This window comes from Fulmarus glacialis, unplaced genomic scaffold (assembly GCF_000690835.1).
Source record: "Fulmarus glacialis isolate BGI_N327 unplaced genomic scaffold, ASM69083v1 scaffold36580, whole genome shotgun sequence".
Classification (NCBI taxonomy): domain Eukaryota; kingdom Metazoa; phylum Chordata; class Aves; order Procellariiformes; family Procellariidae; genus Fulmarus; species Fulmarus glacialis.
The window spans coordinates 1-21943 of NW_009188907.1; the positions used below are offsets into that span (position 1 = coordinate 1).

The following is a 21943-nucleotide window of genomic DNA, read 5'->3' on the forward strand; positions in this document are numbered from 1 at the left end:
CCCGGTTAAGTTAAACAATAAGCAACAGAGAGCCCCAGGGCCGTACCCTTCGCTGGGGAGAGCCCTGCCGAGAGCAGCGGGTCGGACTGAACCCTTCCCATGTGCGCGGAGGAGCTGAGAGCTGCAGCTGGGTTAAATTTACAGAACCGGATAATTTTCGCATTACATTTCTCCCTGTCCTTCCCCCGCTCCTCACGAGAGATTCATCACTGACAAAGCCTTCTGCTTTCAGTGGTGTTTTGACAGCCAAGCCCTGAATAATGCTAGCAGCCACGGCTGCTGTGCCCTGCAGATGTTTCTGGGAGAAGAACAGAGCAGTTTCATGTTTCTTTCCTCATTCTTTTTCCTGCAGAGCCATGGAGGTGCCTGTGGAGCTCTCTGCCGGAAAGGAGTCCTCTGCCTCACCCGCTGCGGCAGCTTTTCCCAGCAAGTCACAACCGACACCAACAAAACCAGTAGAGATCACAGTACTGAAGGCACAAGACCTGGTAAAGTTCTTCTGAAAATGTCTCTGCTGGTTTATTAAACGAGGCCAGAGCCATCCTGTGTGCTGTGATCCCATTCGAGACCGGGTGTGAGGTGATAAGGCTATAGGAAGGAGTGGTGAGAATAGCCGAGACTCAGCGATGCCACACTGTGGCTTCCTCCTCCCCGCAGAGGGATTGTTCGCACAGAGTAAAGGCTCGTGATTCACACGGATTGGGGAGCGCACCTCCTCAGCAGCAGTCCAGAGATGCTGTGTTGAAATATATCTCTCTGCCTTCTCTGTCTAACTGTATGTAAATGGCAGCTTTTTCAAGCAAAACACAGTGAAAATGTGTATCAGTGAGACAAATGCCTCTAGAAGGATCCGACCTTGCATATAAAGCCAGATTTCCATCCCAGCTACAGCGGTTTAAACCGTATTGACACCAATAGGGTGGCTCTGGTTTTAAAAAGGCAGTGGTTCCAGTGCAGTTACAGGGCAAGACTATGAGCTGGTTCTGATCAAACCATGACAACTGCGATTTCCATGTGCTGCGTGATACACCCAGCTGTCCTTAAAGTCTTCTAGAGGAGGTGGCATTTGGGAGGGAATGCGGAGGAGAAGCTCAGCTACTGCTGCAAGCACAAAAATGCAAATCCCTGCTTCTGCTCTAGCAGCAGACAAAAAAAGCAAACCAAAAACACCTGCCTGTTTTTTCTGAGGTTTTTACGTTGTAGTATTTGAGTACCTCTCACACCAATATTTTCAGCAATCGGCATCTTAGGTGAGAAGTATAAGGTAAGAGGAGAGAAAACAATGCTGAAAATAATAGACTGGTGGACTAATTGCATCTAGAATGTTACTTTGTGGTTCTGATTGCTCCGTCTTAGGAACGGCTATGGCAAAAGGAGGGATAGTTACAAAAGTGCAATAATAAGAACAACAATATGAAAAAAATTCCAGTAAGAAGTGTGGAATCTGCTTAATTAGAGGTCATGTAGAGAAGGATGAGAGAGGAGTCTAGGATAATTAATGGTACAGAGAAAGGTTAATTGGATTCTTCTGTTTAGCCGTTCATAGAATATATGCTCAAGGAGACAGTCAGAAGGACTGAAAATTAAAACCTAATGAATGAAATCTCTTTTTGTGCAAGAGCCAATATGGAACTAATTACCCCAGTGACATGGGGAGAGGGAGCTGAGGGAGAGGCCTGCGGAGGTTAGGCATCCCTGTGGCTCAGGACTAAATAAAAGCTGGGTTTGGGTACAACGGTCCTCGTGTTCAGGGCGGCAGCTGCTCTTCCCTGGACGGAGAAGTAAACCGTGTTCCTCCTGCAGGGAGGCTCTTCGGTAACTGCCTGTCTCAGTACTTCTTGTGCTGCTGTGGAGGTGCCCGCTGCTGCCCGCTTCGCCAGGGCTGCCTGGGCATGCGGATCCCCTCTGCGATGTGCTGTGCTCTCACCATCCCTGTTCACCCGTGTTTAAGCCCCTCTGTGGAGACATTTTAAAATTCGAACCTCCTCATCTCTGCTTAAAGCAAGTGGTATGAAGGTGGTGTAACAACAAATTGCAGATTTGATTTCAGTGCATTCTGCAGCCACGCGGTATACACGAGTGTCCTGTGAGCTCAGCCATGTAGCTCAGGAGCTACTTTCTTAGGAGACAACAAAAGTCTCAAGCTTTCTGGAAGCACAAAAATATCAATAGGGTATTTTGGGATTTGCTTTGGATGTGTCTTTCATTGCCTTTCCTGGGGTGAAGCCCGGACCTCTCCATCTCCCCTGCCACAGCTCTTGATAATCCTTGGGGCATCACAGCACGGTGGAGCAGGAAATTTCCCTCCTAAAGACAGGGAAGGGTGAGGTCTCAGCACCGCCAAGCTCTCCTCCTCTTCCCGTTCCTGTAGGGGAACAAAGACCCCCACCAGTGAACCCTCTCCTGGGCGCTGAACTGAGCTGCCTGCCAGAGGCAACTTTGATCCCGAGCCTGTTGCTGCAGAGCCAAATGCTTAATGTGCTGTTTGTTTGACAGAAAACTATCAAAAGCGACGTGTCAGTTACTTTGGTGCGTGCGGAGTACAACGGAGCGATCTTGGGAGACTCCTCCGAGACTGATGTCTTGCCAAATGGGACAGCAAACTATAATTTCATGACCAGCTTTGAGTGCAGCCCCGATGGGCCCAATTCCTTGGACGACATTGCGCAAAAACCCGTGCTCTGTAAGTACCTGGTGCTGAATCTCCCTCCTTGGAGGTGGGTGCTGCCAGCTGCTTCGCTCTGCCTGCCTGCCGCAGGAGTCATTCGTTCAAGAATAGCACTTCAGCAGCAGCGGTGGGAGGGTCTCAGCACTTCTGTTCCCACCTCTGCCAGCTGGAAGAATCCCCGTTCATGTTGGCCTGAGCTCCTTGGCTTCGCTGTTCTTGTCGGCCTTGGGAGATGAAGTAGGAGCGTGTGCCAGAGCTGACACAGACCCTTTGCAGCCCCTGAACTGCTGGTCTGAAGCTGTCTGAGAAACTCTGCCAGCTCCTCTCTTCTTATCTCTTTAGTGACAGTGATAGAAGTGTTGCAAAGGGAGAAGAGACAGAAAGAGAAGACTCTGCCTCTTGGCCAGGCTGTGGTGGACCTTCTACCGCTGCTGCAAGGTACAGTATTGACCTTCACAGCCTCCGTAACCACTTCTTACTCCCTGGCACTTTTTGATCTTTGCTTATGGAGCCCTGACTATAACTTACCTCCTTTTGACAAAATGCACTTCATAGCATCTGTAGAAAGCTGGGTCTGGGGGAAGAGGGGGTGACATCAGTAGCTCAGCGTTAGGAGTTAGGCCATGATTTCTCCACAGAGGGTTTCACTTTGTGCTGTTCTCATTCCTGTTTCTTCCCAGGACAGTGTTCATTTAAGGTCTCGGCTCCTTTGTATGCAGTGCCTAGCTCTCCATTAGAAAGCCTTCAGCTGGAGGCCAAGGTATGTAGAATTTGGAACTGTTCCTTCGCTCATTCGGCTCTCTGCTGCTTTTTTAATGGGAAGGCGAGCATGACTCAGCCGCCTAGCTCATCACGGATATGTTATGGCCCTATATGTTACAAGCTTGGAGGCCTTTCCTACTCCCATTGACGTCTGTCCCTAGTTGCCTCTGATAGGTGAGGTCGTGCTAGGAAATGTTAATGTGTGCAGCTACCAAATTGCTCTGGAAAAAGTATTCAAAATGGATAGCATAGTGCTGAAAAAACAGAAGAAGACAAAGGCCGGATTACCTGCCCAAGTTTATTAGTCTTCCCTTCTGTGGATAAAATGCCTCAGAGTCCATTATTGTACAAGCTCTCACTGCCTTTCTTGCAAAGTTATTCATTCAGCCAGGTGAAAAGTACCCAGTGAATAAAGCAGGGAACTAAGTATGAGACTGGGAAAACGTGTCTAATTTTGCTCCTGAGTCTGCCTGCAGTTAGCACTGAGAGTGAATTGGAAGGGCGGATATTGCATTAACTTTTCTGTATTTAAGAGGTGTTACATAGTAAGCAAAGGCAGGGGGGCACTAATTCGGGAGGAGAGATAATAAATGCTGACCAGCTGGTTTTTCATTGCACACCATCCATCCAGGGCTGAGACAGGTAATCAAAGACTGCACACAGCGCGTGGAGATAGGGCAGAGTCAAAGTGTGGCCCTAGCTTGGCATGCTCTGAATCACCAGGGGAAAACCATTATTTTCCATCCCTGATGTTCTTTCTCTGTGGCTCGTTTTATGAGACCCTGACTCTTTCTCCCTGGCTCGTTTTATGAGACCCTTGGGGCATATGAGCCATGCCTCAAGCAGGCTCCGATTTAAACAAACAAATATCACACTTCAGACAAATTGATCATGAAATTCCTTTCCTGTGCTGGTCTGTTTTCTTTTACATCTGAGGTGAGGAATAAGATAACATTATACATTCTGGCCTCAGGTTTCTGCTTGCTTCTCCCTCAAGAGCAGGAGAGTTATAATTGTCTAGTTACCGGCTCTACTTTATCCTTGTCTCACAGGGTGGCCTTGAAGTGACAGTGTGCACCAAAGAGCCCCTGCTTTCTGCAACGCAGCTTTCAAATGGTAACCTCCTGAGCGTCACGCTGGAGGCAGCTTATTCCGTCCCCGAAGCGTTTGCTCCCAACGGACCCCTGCAAAACTACATGGCTTGCTTGCAAGTACCAGCAGCTGGGGAGGTGAGCATTGGTCCCGGCACGGTGAGAGGGCTTTTGGCTGCTACAAAGTGGATTGTTCTCCCACATTGCGCACCGTGGAACAAGCGTCCAGGCCCGTGGGGTGTACAGCTCCTGTGCTTTTGCACCACCGGTGTTTGTTGCGAGTGCTCAGAGTCTCTGCGATGTGATGTGTTTCTTTAAGGCAAACGAAGGTCTGCTCGGCAAAATTTGGATTGAAACTGGCAGGTTTTTTTCCACACGGCTATTTATTTTTTCTCCATTCTTTGTATGTGTGTGGTGGAGTGTGTTTTCCAAGCCAGGCCCCTGCACTGCTGCTTTGCTTTGTTAGACCCAGCTCAGAGCAGCTGGCACTTGCTCCTGCTCATGTTGGAAATGCAAATCCCTTCATTCTCATGTCTCTCTAGAAGGAATTGCCCTTGCTCTTCAAGAATGGTATCCTGAAGCTTGCTGGTGAAAAAGAGCCATTACCCCGGCCCAAAAAATGGCCTCATGCTAACATCGTGGCCCCTGGCGCTCTGAGCATACCCAACTCCTTCATCGTTGGTGGTCCCTATGAGGTTGAGGATGGAGAGCTCAACAAAAGAGAGGTGAGGAAGGACTGGCAGTGTCATGGCTGGAAGAGAACCAGCAGGTCTGGCTGAAGGAACTGAGAAAGACTTGCAGAACCTTGTTACGGGAGGAAGGCGGGTGGTCGGTCCTCTGCGCAGTGTCCAGACATGGAGATGGTTCCCCTGGGACAGCGGGCATGATAACACACCGCAGGAGAGTTCCCTAGGGTGTGTGTGGCAGGTCTGGTCTCCAGTGAGCTACCCGCTCCTGAGCTGCTGGGCTGGGGGTCGTATTATCTCCTTGTGAGCCAGGTTCTTGATATTAATGGGCTCTGGTGTCTGCAGGGAGGGCTGCTAACTTACTCTGCTGGGATGGCCTGGGGAGGGTGAGTTGGACACCTCTGTCTGACTCACGTTCTCTCCCAGGGAACATTTTGGGGGGGGGTAATGCAGGCTGTAGAGATTATTGTCCTGCCTCTGACGGCATGCTGTTTCTCACAGGACAGGGAGTTTAGGATCCAAGCAGAAAGCATGAAGAGAATCGTATGGGACATGGAAAGGCGCTGTTACCTGGATCCTGCTGCGGTAGTTGTGTAAGGGACCTGAGAACCTCCCTTCCAGCACAGAGCGGTGGGGAGAAACCATCCTAGAATGCACTCAGCTGAGTGACCTATCTCAGGCAGGGAGCAGCAACATGCAGGTGCTCTCAGACCTCTTATATGGTCAAACCATGGCTCTGCCTTGCCTCCTATGGCTGCTATGGCTGTCTGTTGGCTAAAGGTGTTCGCTTGAGCAAGGGAGCAGCTAACTGCCTTTAACTGCGGCCAGCAGCTTAGTTCTGCTATGGTGAGAGAAGATGAATTGGCTGTAGTTGCTGTCTCCAGGCTGTAAATGCTCACTCACACTGCCAGCAACTGGAGCTGGTGACTCTTCCCTCCGCGATTTGAAGGAAGGGGCAGCAGAGTTACGGTGAGCAGACGTGGAGTAGGGTGGCCCACACAGCTCTCCTCTGAGCTGCTAATTAATTTTTGCTGAATGCCAAATACATTAAAATCCTTTTGCTCCATGTGGGCACTCTTCATTTGCTTTTTAATTGGACAAACGTTACCTTTAGCAGCTCCAGATATGCTCAAGATCAGGATAAGTATCCCATTTGTCTTTGAATCCTGCTACGTTCCTGGCCTCAGCTGCATCATGGCTGTAAGTTTCACAGCCAAATTACTCCTCATGTGAGGAAATACTCCCTTCTATCTGGCTTGATTTTTAAATTTTTTTCCCCTACACTTTCATCAGCCTGCCTGCTGGTTTCAGAGTTACCAGGCACATTGAATGGGAGCTCAGGGTCCGCTTGCTCTGTGCAATTCAGGATTTATACCAAAGTTAATCATGTTCCTTCTTATTTGTTTCATTTCTGAAGTAACAAGGGGAGAGAGAAAACCTAGTGTGTCGCTCTCACAATTGTTTTACAGCTGGCTGTGCCATAAATGCACACAGCAGTGGATGGAGAAGAAAATGTACCAAGCCTGCCCCAAAGCACATATGTTCCAGTGGCCCGAGGGTGCTTAGGAGATGGGTCGAAGCAAACCCAAGGGGGGGCTGCTGGGGCAGAAAGGAGGGCAGTGTGGCTCTCCAGCCTGGTTTCTGCATCTTCTCAGTGCCCTCCTTTGTGTTCAGTCTGCAGAAGCACATTGCGGAGTGCCGGTACTGGCCTGTGGAGGTCTGCAGGATGTCTGTGGCCTCACCCAGCAAAGGGAAAACTAGCAAAGCTGACAAGGTAAAAGTGGGGAGGGATATGTTGTTCTGGCTTGTGGAGCAGCATTGCGTTATCGAGCATTTTCCTTTCAACGCCTTTGTAATACCAAAACCAGCCTTGAACCAGCCAAAGCGAGTCAGAGGGCTAGAGGCTTTGTAAAAGGATTAATCAGCCTTATAGAGATGTTAAATAGACAAAGGATAATATTTTTTCGTTATGGCATACAGAGCTCTCGCTGACAGTCTGTGGTAGCTCAGTGGAAAGGGGTCAGGGAGAGGGTGCTTTTTAGAATTAAGGTAATTCACTGAGCTTATCTTTGGTCAATGGGTTTTTGGAGCATCTTGAAGAAATTTGTGCCTTTTTTCTCGGGGTGTAAATAAGTTATGCTTTTGCACATAAACTGGGGTGGTTTACAAAGAAACAGCCCCTTAGCTAATCGTTCTGTTCCTGGCAACTGATCGTGTAAGAGCTCCTAATCTGTTCCAGGACAAAGTGATATAAGTTGGTATAAATCTCTTTCCGCACTCACTGGTGCCAGAAATTTGCAGCTCTGACAGAGATCCTTCTCCCTTACCCTCACCAGTCTGCTGCTAGCCTGGACTCTCAGACCTTCTTAGCTACCTGATTTCTGCCAAACCTGAGGTGCACAGCTCTGGTAGGGTTGCTTGGATTTCTAACCACATAGTAATTTTGCAGCTGTATCTGGAAAAAACCATCCTGAGGAATGGCACAGTGTGGGCATTAGAGAGACAAGCCGCCCTGCAGGGATTGGAATAAAATTGATATTCTACATATTGAATGACTCCAGTGTTTTCGTCCAGGTTGTCTCGGCTGTGTGCCAGTGACAGAGAGCCACTGGCTCATCAGGTGCATCAGTTTGCTGTGTGGCCTCTTCTTAATGGGATCGGTGACCTTATTTCCTTACAGAGAATAACAGTCCGTTCCGTATCTTGCTCTGTGTTTCCAGGGAGATGAGGACAAGCAGATTTTCTTCCATGGCGTGGCGTATGTCAACATGGTGCCTTTGCTGTGCCCCGGTGTGAAGCAAATCCGAGGCGCTTTTCGTGTCTTTAGCTATCAAGACAGCGAGGTGTTTGAGAAGGTGAGAGCAAGGCCAGCCAGCCAGGCTCTGCTCCAGCTCTGCAGCTGTGTTTGCACAGAGTGGGGTTGGGAGCAGGTAGCACGGGCAGCGTGGTACTCTGAGGCTGGCTCTGAAGCTTCGCTGCCCTTCTGGTGGTGAAGAAAAAAATTGCGACAAACTTTTAGGTGCAGACTTCTCAAAGGCGGGGGATTTCTGGGCATGCGGGAGCAGGTTTGGGGGCTGAGGGAGGCTCTGAATTTCACTCCATTCCCTTCTCTGCCAGCAGCTGAGCGGGGAGAGCTGTAAGAATGCTCCTCTTTCCCCAGTCTGGAACATAGGCAAATGCACTGCATTGCTGGGAAGAGCAAACAGTGGCTCTAAAAGGATAGCGTTACCCCAGGCAACAACCAAAAAAGCTGTCACTGGAGCTCTTTCAGCTGTAGCTCATGGAGGTTTATTTGTCTTTGCGTTTCCCCCCGCTCTGTTACTAAGAGCGACAGTTGCATCTCCATTTTCCCACAGTACTCTCAGAACAGACCTGAGTTTGTTTCAGGAGGGCAGATGCACAGCCTGGTTTTTCTGCCCACGGTCCCCGTAGTGCTGTCCAGGCCGCAGGAGCCGGGTGAATTACAGCCCTTCTCCCTGCCTCCCTGCTCCCGCTGGCTGTTGCAAAGCAGGGCTAGGCACACAGCTGTTTGCTGGTCTCTGCTTTGCCGCCGAGATTAATGGCCTCTTGGCTGCATGGTACTCCTTGTCCTGTAGCATTTACCTGTTGCAAGTGAAGTGACACGTGCTTTCTCTGTCGTTCTCATTCTCTGGTTTTGTGGATGCTGCTTGGCCTTGGTCTAAACGGTCTCGGTATAGCTGCTCCATCCTCTCCCCAGCATCCTCTCAGTTCTTGCTAGCCCAACTCATGTAACAGTGACGGCTGGGAGGGAACCGCCTGTCTAGGTGGTCAAGCAGTGTGTAAACAGACAATCTGAAAAAACTGTTCCTTGCAATTCACTGATGGGTGTCAGGGAAGCTGCCCCACACCAGAAGGTGAGCCAGGAGCCGAGAGTCACTGCAGGGCAGGCAGGGGCACCCAAAAAATTGCAGAGCAGACCTAGTGAGGGTAGCCAGATTCATCTAACAGTCCACATCACCAGGCAAGTCCATAGCCATGAGGCAGGTCCCAGATCAAGCCAGGAATTCAGACCAGTGGGTCAGGATTGGCGCAGCATGGGGCTGGGCTCCAGCAAATCTACCACATAGCTCAGGCAAGAACCCAGAGCCACCACCTCAGTGAAAATGCAGCTCTCGAGAGAAGACCCCACTGAGGCTTTCTCAGGCAACTCTTTTCATAGCAGTCTAACCTGAGGCTACATAGCTATACGGTATCAGAGCGGGCCTTGAGTACCAGCGGCTAAACTCCTAGGAGGGGAGGACGAGGTTGCGGAGCTCCTTAATGCATTTAGGACCCTGACAATGTGTTTTGTGATGTGAGAGGTTAAGGCAAAGGGGTGGGGAAGCCTAGTTTGTCCCTTGATTCCCTCTGTTCCCTCTTTTTTTCAGACTAGAAGTCAGCACAGTGTTTTCCGGGATCTCAGGTCACGGCTCAGTCTGACTAAGGAACAGCTGTGGTCGCCAGGAATCAGTACTCCCCTTTCCAGAGCTGTTCCCAGCAAGACTCAGAAGGAAGACAAAATCACCAAAGATAAGGATTCCAACAGAAGGGTAAGGTCTAGAGAGGCATACTGCAACATGGTTGCTCCATTTCCACATCAGAGGTAGTTGGGGCATGCAGAAACCAGGGACTGATGCTGTGTTGCTTCAGCCAACTGAGAGATACTCATTATCTCGAAATTTTAGTACATGCTGCCTGAACAAATGTACAACTCACATCCTGAATTTGCGACGGTGTGAGGTTTACTGCATCTGAAACAAGAGATGTCTTTTCTTTTTCTTCAATAGATGTCCAACGCGCTCAAAATCCCGTTGTCAGATGCCACTGCAGAAGCTGAAAATGTCACATATCTCAGCCTTGATGGACAGGTAATTATGTATCTCCAAAGAGAAGGAAAGACTGCTAGACCATCTCTGCCCCGGTGTCTCACACCTTTCATGCAATTAAATTCTTCAAGAGTGAGTTGGACAAGGAATGTTTTACGTCAGTGCTGTCCTGGAGTTCTTGCAGTGACGTCCAGCTGGAGGGCAGTCTAGCATTGGGCTAGAAGGTCTCTGTAAATAATCAGGTGTTTATTTAGAAGTGTTCCTTCATATTTTAGCTTCTTCCTCAAAACATCTAGAATGCATATTCATTCTGCAAGCAGACTGATTATCTGGGCTTTCTCCTTTTTCCTAGACTGGTTTCTTGAGCTGAATTTTGCTGCTGTAAATCATTCTGAGGGCAGGTTATAAAACAAGTTGTATCTCTGCAGTTTGAAGAGGATATGCTGAAGATCTGTAGCTATATGCTCAGTCTTTCATCATGCCAGTAATGGCTCTAGACAGCACAACATTGAGAGTGCAATGTTTATCTTCACAGCAATACGTTGAAGCAGGAACGTTCCTGGTGATGGAGATAAAGCTGGACAAGGCCTTGGTACCAAAGCGATTGCGAGAGGAGCTCACCAGACGGTGCGTAAATCGTCCCGTAACTCTAGGGCTGACAACTCATTTCTGCAGGGTAGAAACAGGGCTGTACAGCGAGCCGCCCCCCTTGGAGTGCTCTGCAAGGACCAACTGAGGGCCTGAGCCAAAGCCCACTGGAATCAGGGGGAGGATTTGGCCAGACTGCTTAGGAGATGGCAGCTGGTGTGTTGGGAAAACACTTGCGTTCATCCAAGCTGGCATCTCCCTGCCATTCCTCTCAAAAAGAGAGACACCAAAGCAGCACAGCAGTGTCTGCGTTCCCATCTGGGCTTTGATTCCCATCAATCCCCGTGGGCTGGCCTCTTGCACGTGATGTTCAGCTGCTTGGCCAGGACTGGCCACCAGCGTGGACTGCCCTGGGTAGCGCTGCTGTAACTTCAACATAGCATTCTATCACTTTTTTTTTCCTTTTCAGAAGTTTTCTTACAATCTTCCACCCATTTCTCAGCTCTTTTGTTAGTTTTTACATCGTTCCACTGTAGAGCTGCTCTCTCTTCTCTGCTGCTTCGAGTCTTTCACTGTCTGATTTGAGGCAGTTTCTTCCTGTCCAGTGGTAGCCCTGCTGCGTTACAGTCTAGGAAAGGCCTAGCATGTATAATTTATTGAATAAAGAAGAGAAAATGCAGCAAATGAATAAAGTATAACATGCGCAGGTGGTATGTTTCTCTCAAACAGAAATATGAGCAGCAGACATTCTTTGAAGGGAAAGTATGCGTATTGTCTTCTGTTCTGCCTGCTGTCTTATAGGAAGAAGAGGTTGAGGAAGGTGAACCCCCTTACACTAGACCTTCTCCTGGCCCTTTTCATAACATTCCCGCTCTACTGCAACTTGAGTGAATGCAGTGTAGTTCCTCCTCGTTCACCTGCCATGTGCAGCTGCAGATGTCAGGCCTGAAAATTCAGCCCTCCTGAGTCGTGGGAAGGGCCCTGTCTTGGGGGGCTCCAGCTGATGCCACATACATGTGTCCTAGCAGAGGAGATCAACAGTGGATCTTTTTCTGGAAGGATGTTTAAATACATATCTTAGTAGCAAACCACAGCTGTCTTTCTTGAGCTCCATCCAGAATTCTCTGTCAGCCTCCGCCTGGCCCTCATCGCTCACTTGCTTTCTCTGGGTTGTTGCTGGTTTTCTTTTTCTCATCTGAAAGTGAAGTTTTCATCTTCACCACTGGCAGAGGTGACACGTCAGTGATGGGTGCTGTTCTGAGGCTGGGCGAGGGTGGGACTGTGAGGGTGGGAGCTGCACTACCCACTTGTTCAGGCGTTGTGGCTTCCCAAGGAGTGGTGACGGGTCTCTGCAGAGCAAGGGGACCACTCAGGGCCACGGCACTAGACCGCCCAGCAGAGAGTGGGAGAGGGGTTTGTGTGGGAGAAGCGGCCAGGGCTTGGGACCTGGAGAAGGCAGCTGGTCAGCGGCTCTGTAAGCTGGCGGAACAGTTACAGGAGTGGTTTATATTTGGCGGGGAATAAGCAATTTGCTTTGCTAATTGGGTAGGAGCCACCACAGGGATGTGACACCTTTGCTTGGTGGGCTGGATTGTGTCCTAAGGACCAAAGGTGTTTTGGTATCAGCAAGCAGGAAATCTTGATAAAAATCCCAATGAATGTGGGCTGGTTTGACACCAAGGATTTTACTAAAACCTTAGTAAAAATTATGGCTTTTGATCCATATTTGAAGTCATTGTAACCCTAGTAGTGGTACAAACAGGGTTGGTATGCTGTCTAGGAGTCAGTGCATGGCCAAGGGATGAGGTGCCACAGCTGCACTGTGGGATGTCGGGAACTGATGAATCGGGTGGCCTGGGGTTTACAGTGATAAAATTCTTCAGAGCTGTCCTCAGGTTGGTACCTTTCCTACAGCTGTTCTGGCAGACCCAGGAGGTTGTGAGATAAAGGAATAGCAACTTGATAAGATCTGCTTCTCTAGGAGAGTGGCTTTGATTGTTAGCAATGACAAATGTTAACCCTACCTGCTGGGCTGAGCTTCTACGATAGTTTTTGTGTGATGGGTCAGTCAAACCCAGCAAAAATAACAACGAAATAAATCTTACCTAATCCCCATGGGGTGTAATCATCAGCAGGGAGCGAGGCAGCAGCTAGTTCTCTCAAGACATTATGATGAGCTACAAGCATCGAATGTAGGTGCCTAGGCTTTGCAGTTCATTCTTGGTCTGAGACTTCAGTTTCCCCCCTCCCCGGGTCCCTGGGAGGTGTCTCACGGATACGATGACAGGCTGGAGTCTTCGCACTGCAGGCTGCCTGCGCCCAAGACAAGCCAGCGCTGCTGGCAGCGTGTCTGGCTGATCTCTTCTGTCCTCACGTTGACAGGGTCAAGCAGATGATTCCTCCTCGCCCGCCGCTGCCTCCCCGGACTGCAGGAGCCAAGAAGGTACGTGCAAGAGCCTGTGGCCTTGCCACCACTCTGCCACCTCATCCTGCCCTCATCCCTCTCACACAGGAGAATCTTCATTCTCAAGCTCAGCCCCGCAGCGATATGTAGATGAGGTTTGAAGAGGAAATACACAGAAAAGAAAACTTCTGGATGTGTTATCTTCGCAGTATTATGCCTTGGAAAATCATTCCTGGGCTGCGTCACTCGTGTTCGCAGCCCATACGAAGGGGAGAGATCTAGCAAAGGCAGGGAAGGCAGCAGTGTGTGGGTGTTTGGAAGGAAACGGGGTGCTGGGGAAAGAGGTTACCAGAACCTTATGTTTACCCCAGGCAGTCCCAACAGTTTCTTCTCTCAGACTAGCCCATGTGCTTCATCAGACCCAGACAAACGTGAACAGAAATCAGCCCCGACCACTCTCAGGTCACCTAGAATTTTTGAGGGCTTTTGTTTGTGTGACATCCTCAGAAAATGATCTGAGAGTGCTGGCTCGTCTTCTGTGGGTACAGAGCAGCCATCGAAGGAGAACGTCCTCGGATGGCCCCTGGCCGATGGTAAATTCAAAGTAACAGTGGGGGAAGAAGCAGCACTTCAATAACTGACCCCAGTGCTGCTGCAGAATTGATTTGTGCTGGACTGTCTGGAGTGCACAGAGTGATACATTTTGATTATCGCAGCACATGGAAACTTCTGCCACCGAGATTAGGGAGATTACAGACTGCTGAAGAGGGCTGGCCCATGGGTTTAAAAGGCTCCCAGCAACTGAGATATATTTTACTTATAGCCAATTATACTGCTATAGAAGAGATGACCATGACTGAAATACTGGATTCTGATTGAAAAAAATAGCAGGAGCAATATCTAATTATTAAGGAGCTCTTTTGTATTTACATGTAGATATTTTCCCAGCCCTCAGGCATGGACAGGAAAGGATGCATGCCAGACTAATTGAGACTTGAGTCAGGTGGAGTTTATGGGAGACGTGGGCTCTGGCAAGTAAAATACGTTTCAACGCTGATGGCATAAATGACTTGTGAAGTTTGATTATTTATTTATTTCTTAGGCCGTGGAAGATTATCACAACCATGTCACGAGCATTGCCATTGCCATCCTAAGCGAATACCATGAGCTCTTTGGGAAGCAGCTGCCTGACCGGGGAGCAATAGACCACCAAACCCTGGAGGAACAGAAGCGTCAGCTCAACTTCAGGCTCAACAGCTCTGGGAAATATTTTGCTTTTAAGGAACAGCTAAAGGTAAAGAGTCCATTGTGTTTTTCACTTCCCTACTTGTTTTGTCCTGGCAGTTTCTCAGAGAGGAACTGCTGCTCCATGATGGTAACTTAGGGGGATGTGTTGCTCCAGAATCCCTTCCTGCCACCCGGGGCTGTTGCAGTGGGCATGGGGAGGGACAAGTTTTTCCTCTAACAGAGCAGGCACCAAGCTGCTTTGGTCACACGCCAGGAGAACCATTCCTGTTAAAGAGGAGAGACTCCAAAGCTGATCACATTCATTTGCCCCACACTCGTAGCCTGAGGAGGGCAAAGCTGACTGCTCTTGCACACTCGCAGTTGGCGCTGGCAGAAAGAGGGTTCCCCTCTCTCAGCTGGTCAGCCTCAGCCTGGAGACCCCCTCTCTGTGCCGAGGGGACCAGCCTTCCCACATGTTGTCCCTAAAGGGGCACCGGTTTGTCAGGGAGAGCCAGGGCTGAGAGGTGGGAAAGGAATTCAACCCTGCTTGCTTTTCTTCCTTTTATCGGTGCTGGGCTGGATTTCTTCCTCAGAACTAAGTTGGAGCTTCAGGCAAAATCAATGTGTTCTGGCTCCATATTATTACGCTTGTGGAGCTGGTGGGGGGTGCAGGGGGGACCTGCCCTGTCCAACAGTCGCATGTCTCCACAGTATGCTGTAGTGAAGATTGTGAGGGAGAAATACCTGAAGACCACAGCGTTTGAGACCCAGGAGCAGTTCCAGGCGTTTCTCAGTGAGCTCTACGTGTACCTCGTGGACCAGATGCATGTTGCCCTGAACCAGGTAGGGAGAAAAACCCTGATGTGTGTCTAGTCAGCTGGGATGGGTGACTTGGGAGATGGCTTCACTGTGGATCCAGGGCTTGACACTGTGTCTAGTGAAAGCGGGGGGACTTTTGCCTTCAAGACAGAAGCAGGCTCGTGCTTTAATTTGCTGCAATTCTCACCTGTGGCCCCGAGCCACACTCAGAGGCAAGATCTGGTGCATCTGTATCCCACTGCTACGAAATCCTGATGGTGGGATATGTGCGAGATGCCGCTTAGTAAAAGCTGCTGTGACTGGCTCGTGGTGAGGGTGGCTGGGTCTGTGCCATCTGCCACTCACCCGGCCAGAGCACAGACCTTCCAGCATGAGCTGGGGTCACCAGTAAGTGACACCACAGAAGAATTTTGAAATGGTCTTGATCTAGGGGATGCTTTTACTTGTCACAACTGCAAATAATGGATATTGCCCCATCCCTGTCTGGCAGAAGTACCTGTGAATGACAGGAGTGTGTCCCACCACAAACAGGAGCCGGGACAGCTTGCCTTTCCAACCCGCCCAGCCCCAGCCATACCAGCGTACTCAGTACAGTGCTGGACGGGAGGCTGCTGCTCTACTGGGATCATGTGAATCGTTCTTACCCTCCCGGGGCTAACACTCTGTCTTGCTCCTTATCAGCTGCTGTCCGAGGAAGCTGCTTCCCCTGCCCCTCTGTCCCGCACGACCGAGGAGCAGCTCTGGCTCTTTGCTCGCGAAGCTGAAGTCAACAAGGACTACAAGCTGGCATCTCTCTACCACCAGCAGGTAAAGGAGCCTCTCTTCTTTCCTGCCCATCTCCCATGTGTCTGGGCTGGCAGCCAGCACGCCATCGTGGCGGCGTGGGGCCCGTGTTGCTGATAGCTCAGCCAGCCCTGACTGTTGTTGTGTAGGGAGGAAGGAGGTGAACGTGACCAGGATACTCAGGCTGAATGTGTGAGGGATTTTCTAGGGAGGTGCTGCTCTCTGGAGGATGTGAGACAGGGGCTGGCCAGGTCACTGGGGACTTCAGCCTCGAGGTCGGGGGAAATGGGATGAGCTGGGTCAGCACTGGGGACACTGGGCCCTCTAACAGGAGGCTAGGAGGAGGTCAGCTGAAGCTGGAGGACATGTGTTAGGTGAAGGAGGCTTCGAGGAAGCCCAGCATATCCCAGTTAAGGGAAACCCTAGCACGTGATAGACAAGGGTTTGATTGTGGCTAAACTGGGCTGGCGTGGCCGAGGAAAGCCGTGGTCTTTCCAGAGTTGTCTCCCCAGCCCGTTGTGTATGCCGAGTGTGATTGCAGCAGTCCTCGCTCCAGCAATGATCTCTTGTGTCTAGAGAGTAGCTCAGGACCAGCGCAACATCCAGTACTGGCTGGACTATGGGGCGTTCTGCCTCCTTCTTGAGGAAACAACCAAAGCCCAGGAGTGCTTCCAGCAGGCTCTTTCTCTGGACCCCCATCACATCCAAAGGTGCTGCGTGCTCCTGGTGGGTGGGTGGCCGGGTGGGGGGTGTCCCCCACACCACTGCCTGGGGCCTGCAAGGCTAACCTATCCTACCCTGTCCCCAGCTTGTTGCTCTGTGGGATTGTGGCTGTCATGCTGCAGCACTACGAAGAGGCAGAGATTTTCTTTGAGGATGCCTGCTGCTTGGAGCCATCCAGCATTGTAGCCTGGACGCTTTCAGGTACAAAAGCAAGGCAGCCTATGTGCTCAAGGCGTTCCTGTAGAGCCAAGCATTGCTTCTGCCCCTGCTCCTCTTCTCCCTGCTCTAATCTGAGGGCTCAGGGAAAGATTTTGCTAAGGGTTCGACGTCTGCTTATGCTGCTCTTTCTGTCTCCCCTAGGTTTGTTTTATGAGCTGCAGAATAATAATATTCAGGCAGAAATGGCATTCCGTGAGGCTAAGAAGCTACTGCAAGCACAGCTCGCCAAGGAGAGGAGCATCCCTGAGGCTGCTGAAGGAGAAGGAAGGAAAAAGCACATTTCTGCTGCATGTGTGAAGTCTCCCAGCCCAGGCCCAGAAGAGTGCTTGCCAGGTACCGCTGGGCAAAACCAGGAGGTGCCCTAGCACCAGCAAGGAGGGGGCTCGGAGCAGTGTAGGAGGTGGTGAACAGTGGAAGGAGAGGAGAAATTTCTAAGTATTTCTAGAGGAGAAATACAAAGTGTAAAGGAAGAAGACGTGGACTGTGAGCTAGAATAGGCTGACCACGAACTACGCAAGCAGAGACAACAGCGGGAAGTGTGCTACTTTAAATGATGAAGCTTTCTGAAAGCAGCACAGCCGATGCCTTGTCTTACTTGCAGCCTAGCAGAGGGACCAATCTTTGCATTTATTTTTCTGCCCCCACACAGTGCTGTTGGCCTACTGATGTGTGGGCAGTGGCCAGGGTGGCCGGAGGAAGCGAGCGTACTTTTTGAGGCTTTGGGAGGGCAGAGCTGACCCTCTGACAGTCATACATTAGGGTCACCCAGGTTTAGCTTTCATGAAAGCTGTGGTTGTGACTTCCCAACACAGCTTGGAAAGCATTGCCTCCCCAATTCAAAGAGCAAAACAGCTGCTCAGTGGTGACCCTGAACCAAAGGCTTCCTTTGGAGCCTCACTGCGTCCAGCCTCACCCTGAGCCAAGACCTTCTGTCCCGAGTCCCAGATATTTGGCCAGGCTGCGGGAAATGTCGGCTGGCTTTATTTTTAACGTTATCACCACTTCATGCAAAGTGCCTCAGGCAGGCAGGCCTCGTGTCATATGCCTTTTTTTGCTCCGTCTGATTATGAGGGAAGGGATATTGCCTCATTTATACCTGTTTCTAGCTTCACACGGTAATCTTGTACTCAAAACCCCAGACCCAGGTATTGCCTCCTGCAAAGAAATTTCTTCCCAGTCGTGAAAATCTGATAGATCTTTTATATTTTTTCTCTTCCCCATTTCTGCGGAATCATGCTTCAAACTGGGCTGTTTATGGCAAACTCTTTGTTCACACCTAATGGTTGTTGGGGGTTTCATTCCAGAGAGGGTTCCAGATGGCTCGACTGACAAACTGCCAGAGGCGGTGGAGCCTGCCCTGGCCTGCGCGGCACCCGAGGGAGAGACTACTGCACCGGAGGCAGCCCCGAAAGGTTAGGGGATGGGGGCCTGGCGTGTAAGGGAGAGCTCCATGCTGGGAGATGGCCTCATGCGATCAGTGGCGAGAGGAGTAACTTGGGAGCACTGAGCCGTGGCCATCCTGATGCCAAGGCAAGACATCAAGGCTTGTTCTCTCTCCCTAGCTGGGGAATCTCCAGGCAAAGCAGGTTCATCCTGATTTTCAGAGCAGCACATCTCAGGATGGACAGCCAGCTGGTGAATGCAGTGCTCTCCCTACATGTCACTGCACCCAGCTGCCTTCATCCTGTCTCCCTCCTGAGATGCCAGCTCTTAAACTGGCCCTACGGATCTCCTCTGGTTGTCTGTTGTGTGATCTGCCTCCTCTACAGCTGCACTCTCCAATGGGTGGCAAAGAGATGGCCCTGCTGGGTGCTTTAGGCCCTGCTGGGTTGGTTTGGGGAGGCAGGGGCCTCACTGTAGTTAACTCTCACAAGCTTCAATCATAAATTCCTACCTTTTCTTCCTCTGAGTTTGCACTGGAAAATTAGTGGGTCAAGAGCATCGTTTCTTTTCACAAAAAAAGAAACAAAAACTTAAGCCCTTCAGAAAGAAATGCTGAGTTAATCTCTGCTTCAGCCTCCTCTGCCACCTCCCGGCTTTTACATCATGTTGCTGGGATTCCTCTGTCCCTGCCAGGGTCTCAGCCCCTGGCGTTGCTTCAGAAATGAAAAGGCCGCTTTGGGACTGATGGAGACACATTTTCTTGCAGCACCATCCCCTCTTTCGGGACTTAGCCAGCCTCCCTGCACAATCTTCATGAAGGCAGTGGAATTCCTGATGAAAGTCAATGCCATCCAGGTCAGCTCAATGTGGAGTGAAAGAGTGGGAAGGGAGGTTTGGTCTCCTCCCTGGGTTATTACCAAAGAGCTCCAGCAAGCCCCCTTCCTGGGCTCAGAGAACAAGCTGTGGCTACCCCAGATGCCGAGCGCAAGCGGGAGCAAAACCACCACTGCCCAGAAATGCAAAACTGTGGCCAGGCAGAGTATTCAGACCAAAATGCTGGTTGGGGACACAGTCGTCTCGGGCAGGCGAGGTTCTTGGGGTGCCTCGGCTCTGCACTGCTTGCTGCAGAGGGAACAGCCACATCAGAAATGGTGCCGATGTGCTCTTCTCTGTACATTCGGAGATGAGATGCATTATTGTGATGCTTCCAAGATGCCAGTACTCCTTTCTTGTTTCAGATGGTTGTGTATGTCAGAGTACTTTTCATGTCACCTGTGGAATGTCCCTGTCCCACACAGTTGTCTCTGTGGGATGTCTCTGACTAGCACATTATGCTGCCTGCCTTAATTTTACATGGCAGAAAGAGTTGCTTAAAGCAAAACAGAACTAGAAGTAATGGAGGTAAATATTCAAAGGAGGGGGGAAAAAAAATCTCCTGTTTTCTGTTCATGGAAGTCAAATAGGTGCCAGTCAGTCTTCCTACCGTGCGCTTCTGGGGGTGCCCGTGGTTTGCCTGCTCTCCTAACCGCGCCGGTGTGCCGTTCCTCCACAGTTTGTTCACATGGCGCTTGCCCACGAGCTGCTGAGCCTTCAGGGAGGTCCCTCCTGTGCATACTACCTGGCGCTGGCCCAGACTTACTTGCTGAAAGAAGATTTCTCCAAATGCGAAGAATGTCTCTGCGAGGCCATTAGGATTGAGTACATGGTAATTCCCTGTGTGTTCCTGGGGTGCGGCACAGTGTCCTGAAGCAGGACACTGGCCAAACACCGCAGCAGACCCTGTTGCGTGTGAACCTAGAGCCCATGCTTCGTTTCTGCTTGAGCAATTCTAATGCTAGTCTGCAGCAATTTCTGCAGGGGAGGACAAACACAGCTGATGAACCACATCAGGCTGTGGCTGCAGCACTGCCCTCCTCATTACCCCACTTATTACTTGCCTTCTGTCATCTCCTGCACAGACAGGCGGCATTTCTGAGCGAGGACTCCTCTCTCTGCAGCGTTTGCTTTTCTTTTCCCTTTGAACGTGTATATCCTGATCCAGAGTCAGGCTCTGTTTCATGAGAAACAAGGTTGCTACTCAGCAGAGAGGGAAGGTGGCTTTGGAGAGTCAGGTTGAATGGAAGGCAGAGAGGGCTGTGAAGCCGACATCTCCAAATGCTCTTTGCGTACTGACGATACCTGGGGAGCCTTGCACGGGCCAGGACACCGTGCAAGGAAAGGCTGGAGGGGACTTCCAGTGCTGGTGTTATGCAGGCAGCCCACTGGCTTGATTTTAACTCTGTACGTAAAAGCTGTCTGCTATAATCAAACACCGGCCAGCTCTTCCTTTCTGCTGATTACAGGAGTCCCTGCCCCTCTCCCAGGTCTCTCGCCCTCCCGTCTCCCAGCCACGTCTCACTCCTGGTTTTGTGTGCACAGAATCCAAATGTCTGGGCTCAGAAAGGGCACCTGTGCTACCTGAAGAGGGACTTTGGCGAGGCAAAGCAGTGCTACGAGCGAACCATCAGTTTTGTGGAGGATGCTGCGGATATGCACTTTGTCTACTTGCGCCTGGGCTCCATCTACCTGGAAGAGAAAGAGGTGAGGAGCCAGCAGGAGTGGTGGAAGGGAATAGCAGGAGATTCCGGACCCCAGGTACAAGACACCATTATCTGTAGCTATAGCCAAGATCTCACAACACAGCAAACCCTTCTGGAGTGCTCAACTCCTTGGAGTGCGGACCTGCCCTGTTCCTTTGTGCCAGCTCCAAGTCCCCGTTGCAATGTCTCAGAGTGCTGCTGAGCTATTTCTCATCACCCTAGCGATGAGGGTGACTTCTACATTAGTGTATTAGTACCTGCCAGCGCAGAGCCACCGCCTCGGGGGCAGCGGGCAGGCTCTCAGCCCCCCCCAGCAGCGGTGGGGACGGTGGGTGTCTGAGCCCCACCGGAGATGGGGTGTTTGGCAAATTCCTGAGGAGGGGGGGAGCTGTCTGCGGAGCAATGCGTTTGATGCAGAGAGAAACATAATCGTCTCTCTCCTGGCAGTACGGCCAGGCGAAGCAGACCTACCTGCTTGCGTGCAAGAACTCTGCGTCCTGTCTCACCTGGCTGGGGGTGGGAATCGCCTGCTACAGGGTAAGTGCAATTACCTTCAAGTCATCTGCACTTTAATTGGCTTTGTGGCACGGGATGCAGGGCTTGCTTTTGCATGGTCCCCTTTATTAAAGTAAAGCTTGGCTGCCTGTGAAACCGATGCTCCTGAAGGCGATCATGTGCCGCGTACTGTCACAGTCCCAGGGTGGCACCCCAGGCTGCTCGTACGGGAGATGTCAGGGGACAAGTCACCCTCAGCAGCTGCTCTGGGAGCAGCAATCCTTCCCCCCCTCATCCCGCTGCCAGGGCCTGCCAGCACCTCCTTCCCCAGGATGTCATGGCAAGCACGTAATCTGGGCCTGGGCTTTGCTCCGAGTGCCTGCCTGCACATGACCTGCATGTCACCACGAAGGAATTGAGCAGAATGTCAGCAGAGAGGAATCTCGGTGCTTTCCCTGCCCAAAGGAATCCTGCGCCTCTGAAGGGCTGCCAAGGACACCCAGCCACCAGCAGCGCGGTATCTCCCAGAGGTACACCTCGCGAGGTTCCTCCAAGGGAGTTTGGCTGAGGGATGCAAACAGGGAAGGAACTTGAACTTCTGTTTCCCCCTCGGCCAAATGTACACCTCCTGGGAGGCTGCAGACTTGAGCCAGGGAGGTGAGTGGTGGCCTGGGAGCCGGCTGCAGCCCC

At 50.9% G+C, this 21943-nt stretch overlaps 1 protein-coding gene across 1 annotated transcript in view; it reads left to right on the plus strand.

Annotated features, from left to right (window-relative positions):
* Window positions 1-352: 352 nt before the first annotated feature.
* The window catches only part of CFAP70 (cilia and flagella associated protein 70), a gene marked incomplete at both ends in the record, with an annotated part of 22451 nt that continues 860 nt past the window's right edge, over window positions 353-21943 (plus strand). The window contains 24 exons of the mRNA XM_009580322.1: window positions 353-488; window positions 2497-2683; window positions 3011-3106; window positions 3349-3428; window positions 4483-4659; window positions 5064-5246; window positions 5709-5800; window positions 6882-6981; window positions 7928-8062; window positions 9596-9757; window positions 9995-10075; window positions 10569-10660; window positions 13004-13064; window positions 14128-14319; window positions 14964-15095; window positions 15753-15878; window positions 16431-16564; window positions 16663-16778; window positions 16938-17129; window positions 18101-18208; window positions 18946-19034; window positions 19732-19884; window positions 20598-20759; window positions 21206-21295. Coding sequence (XP_009578617.1) covers window positions 353-488; window positions 2497-2683; window positions 3011-3106; window positions 3349-3428; window positions 4483-4659; window positions 5064-5246; window positions 5709-5800; window positions 6882-6981; window positions 7928-8062; window positions 9596-9757; window positions 9995-10075; window positions 10569-10660; window positions 13004-13064; window positions 14128-14319; window positions 14964-15095; window positions 15753-15878; window positions 16431-16564; window positions 16663-16778; window positions 16938-17129; window positions 18101-18208; window positions 18946-19034; window positions 19732-19884; window positions 20598-20759; window positions 21206-21295 — 3076 coding nt within the window. The remainder of the gene's footprint in view (window positions 489-2496; window positions 2684-3010; window positions 3107-3348; window positions 3429-4482; window positions 4660-5063; window positions 5247-5708; window positions 5801-6881; window positions 6982-7927; window positions 8063-9595; window positions 9758-9994; window positions 10076-10568; window positions 10661-13003; window positions 13065-14127; window positions 14320-14963; window positions 15096-15752; window positions 15879-16430; window positions 16565-16662; window positions 16779-16937; window positions 17130-18100; window positions 18209-18945; window positions 19035-19731; window positions 19885-20597; window positions 20760-21205; window positions 21296-21943) is intronic.